The sequence below is a fragment of the Eschrichtius robustus genome, chromosome 11, assembly GCF_028021215.1.
Source record: "Eschrichtius robustus isolate mEscRob2 chromosome 11, mEscRob2.pri, whole genome shotgun sequence".
Classification (NCBI taxonomy): Eukaryota; Metazoa; Chordata; class Mammalia; order Artiodactyla; family Eschrichtiidae; genus Eschrichtius; species Eschrichtius robustus.
This window is the reverse complement of record NC_090834.1, coordinates 71,121,038-71,123,682: the sequence shown is the minus strand read 5'-3', so window position 1 is coordinate 71,123,682 and position 2,645 is coordinate 71,121,038. Positions and strand designations below refer to the sequence as shown.

The following is a 2,645-nucleotide window of genomic DNA, read 5'->3' as shown; positions in this document are numbered from 1 at the left end:
TAACCACTGGACCGCCAGGGAATTCCCTAATTCCTTTTTTTTAAATTGTGGAAAAAACATTTAACATGAGATTTACCCTCTTAATAAAACTTTAAATATAGAATATATTATTGTTGACTGGTGTTCTGTGTTTTTATTATTGAAACTGGTGACCCTAGTGATTTCAGGATCTGAACTCGGGTCTTCTGACTCCAAATCTAGTGCTCTTTCCACTATCACCTTCCCTCTAATTGATTTTGTAAAATAACCAGCCACATGAGTATGTTTGGAATTGTTTCACAGTGACTTTCCATACTTTACTGGTGCCCTAGACATCTGGAGAATGTCCCTGGCAGGGAAATATAGAATCTCATTTTCATGCCTCTCTTTGCACCCATTAGATCGTTCTTTTGGACAGTTTGTTGAGTTAGGCCATGCTGAAGATTCTCTTCATTGTTGAAAGATGAAGTCAATAGCATTCTAGGTTAAGCCTTTAGAGCAGCTCTGTGATGTTTGAAATGCCATGCAATCAGCTTAAAAGGGGGACACAGAAAGCTACAAATTGGAATTATACGACCTTAACAGGATTCATGAAAATAATAATAATAATTATTATTAATATTATTATTTTACAGTCCAGGTCTTTTATTTTCTTTACACCCATCATGCCATGAATTCATAGGGAATGGGCTCCAACAGTTCAGGCTCCTTTCCGTTGGTTCTCACGAAGTGTGCTTCTCTGGGTGGTGCGGGCTGGTGCTTCAGTTGAACCCAAGTACCTTTCTCTTTGGCTTCCTTCTTTTTCTGATCATTTTCCTTCACCCGTTTCAGGAAGCTATCTCGGCTCTTAGAGTGCTTAATATGCTCGATATGCACATTAATTCTCTTGGCAAGAATCTTGCCCTTAACTTGTTTGTTTACAATGATGCCAACAGCATGCTGAGTAACATTGTAGACTCTCGCAGTTTTGCCATGGTAACATTTGTGGGGCGTTCCTTTTTGAACAGTGCCCATTCCCTTGATATCTACAATATTACCTTTCTTGTAGATTTGCATGTATGTGGCCAAAGGAACAACTCCATGTGTTGTTTTTTTTTTTAACCCTTCCATGGTATTTCTTTTTATTTTATTTATTTATTTATTTATTTATTTAAAACCCCACATTTGTTTATTTATTTATTTTTTTGGCTGTGTTGGGTCTTCGTTTCTGTGCGAGGGCTTTCTCTAGTTGTGGCAAGTGGGGGCCACTCTTCATCGCGGTGTGCGGGCATCTCACTATTGCAGCCTCTCTTGTTGCGGAGCACAGGCTCCAGACACGCAGGCTCAGTAGTTGTGGCTTACGGGCCTAGTTGCTCCACGGCATGTGGGATCTTCCCAGACCAGGGCTTGAACCCGTGTCCCCTGCATTAGCAGGCAGATTCTCAACCACTGTGCCACCAGGGAAGCCCAACTCCATGTTTTTTAAAAGACCTAGAGAACATGTAGCGGGTGCCCCTCCTCTTTCCCTTTGTGTTGGTCATTTTGGCGAATTACTGGAAGATGGCGGTTCTGGCTGAAAAGCCATGAAAATAATTATTATTGTTAGTTGTGATTTTAATCAATACCAGGTATGCAGTTGACAAAGTGCATTCATATATATTATTCTATGTGATCCTCGCAATAACTCTGTGGAGTAGTTCATATCTATTTTTCTGTAGAAATTAAGGTTCTGTGCTAAAATGACTTGGGTTGTGCAACTAATTAAGTGCCAAACCTTTACCCTCATCTTCCATATTCAGGTCCTGAGCGTTTCACTGCATAGTGCTGCTAGGTGGATGTGAGAAGAACATAGCTTCTAGGGCTGCCTGTCAGTTTAACTTGCGTTGGAGTCCACTCTCCAGTCACACTCGGCACATTTTATTACCAACAATAGAAAGATATGCTTAGTTTTAGTTTAAATTTTACAATTCTTTGTGCAATTAGCAAATTCAAAATGGAATTTATGAACACCATAACTGCCTACTGCCTCAGAATTCTTTGCACTTCAGGGGGCTGGGCTGAAGGAGGAAGAGAGCAGATTGAGCCCAGGAGCTCAACACTTTCCATGTTTACTACTGGGGACTCCTGGAATGAGGTGGACACATGTGAGAGAATGGGCAAGGGACACTTTCCTTTCAGATTTAGATTCAACATGCATTTTTTTTTTTTAAGTGCTTCTATAGCACCTTGTATTTTTTTTTAATTTAATTTTATTTATTTATTTATTTATTTATTTATTTATTTATTTATTTATTTATTTATAGCTGTGTTGGGTCTTCGTTTCTGTGCGAGGGCTTTCTCTAGTTGCGGCAAGTGGGGGCCACTCTTCATCGCAGTGCGCGGGCCTCTCACTATCGCGGCCTCTCTTGTTGCGGAGCAAAGGCTCCAGACGCGCAGGCTCAGCAATTATGGCTCAAGGGCCTAGTTGCTCCGCGGCATGTGGGATCTTCCCAGACCAGGGCTCGAACCCGTGTCCCCTGCATTGGTAGGCAGATTCTCAACCACTGCGCCACCAGGGAAGCCCCAACATGCATTTTTTGAATGCCATTTACAGTCAAAACATTTTCACATATGATAGTTCATCTCTGAATGCTCATAACTAAAAGGAGGGAAGACAGGGCTTCCCTGATGGTGCAGTGGTTAAGAAT

At 41.3% G+C, this 2,645-nt stretch overlaps 1 protein-coding gene across 1 annotated transcript; it reads right to left on the bottom strand.

The window, feature by feature from the left end:
• Positions 1-615: 615 nt before the first annotated feature.
• LOC137771810 (large ribosomal subunit protein eL21-like) lies at positions 616-1,526 on the bottom strand. Its single transcript, XM_068555484.1, has 2 exons — positions 1,436-1,526; positions 616-1,061 (listed from the first exon to the last, which is right to left on the bottom strand). Exons 1-2 carry the CDS (start codon positions 1,497-1,499, stop codon positions 643-645), a joined length of 483 nt encoding a protein of 160 aa, XP_068411585.1. The 5' UTR covers positions 1,500-1,526; the 3' UTR covers positions 616-642.
• Between the last annotated feature and the right edge of the window lie 1,119 nt (positions 1,527-2,645).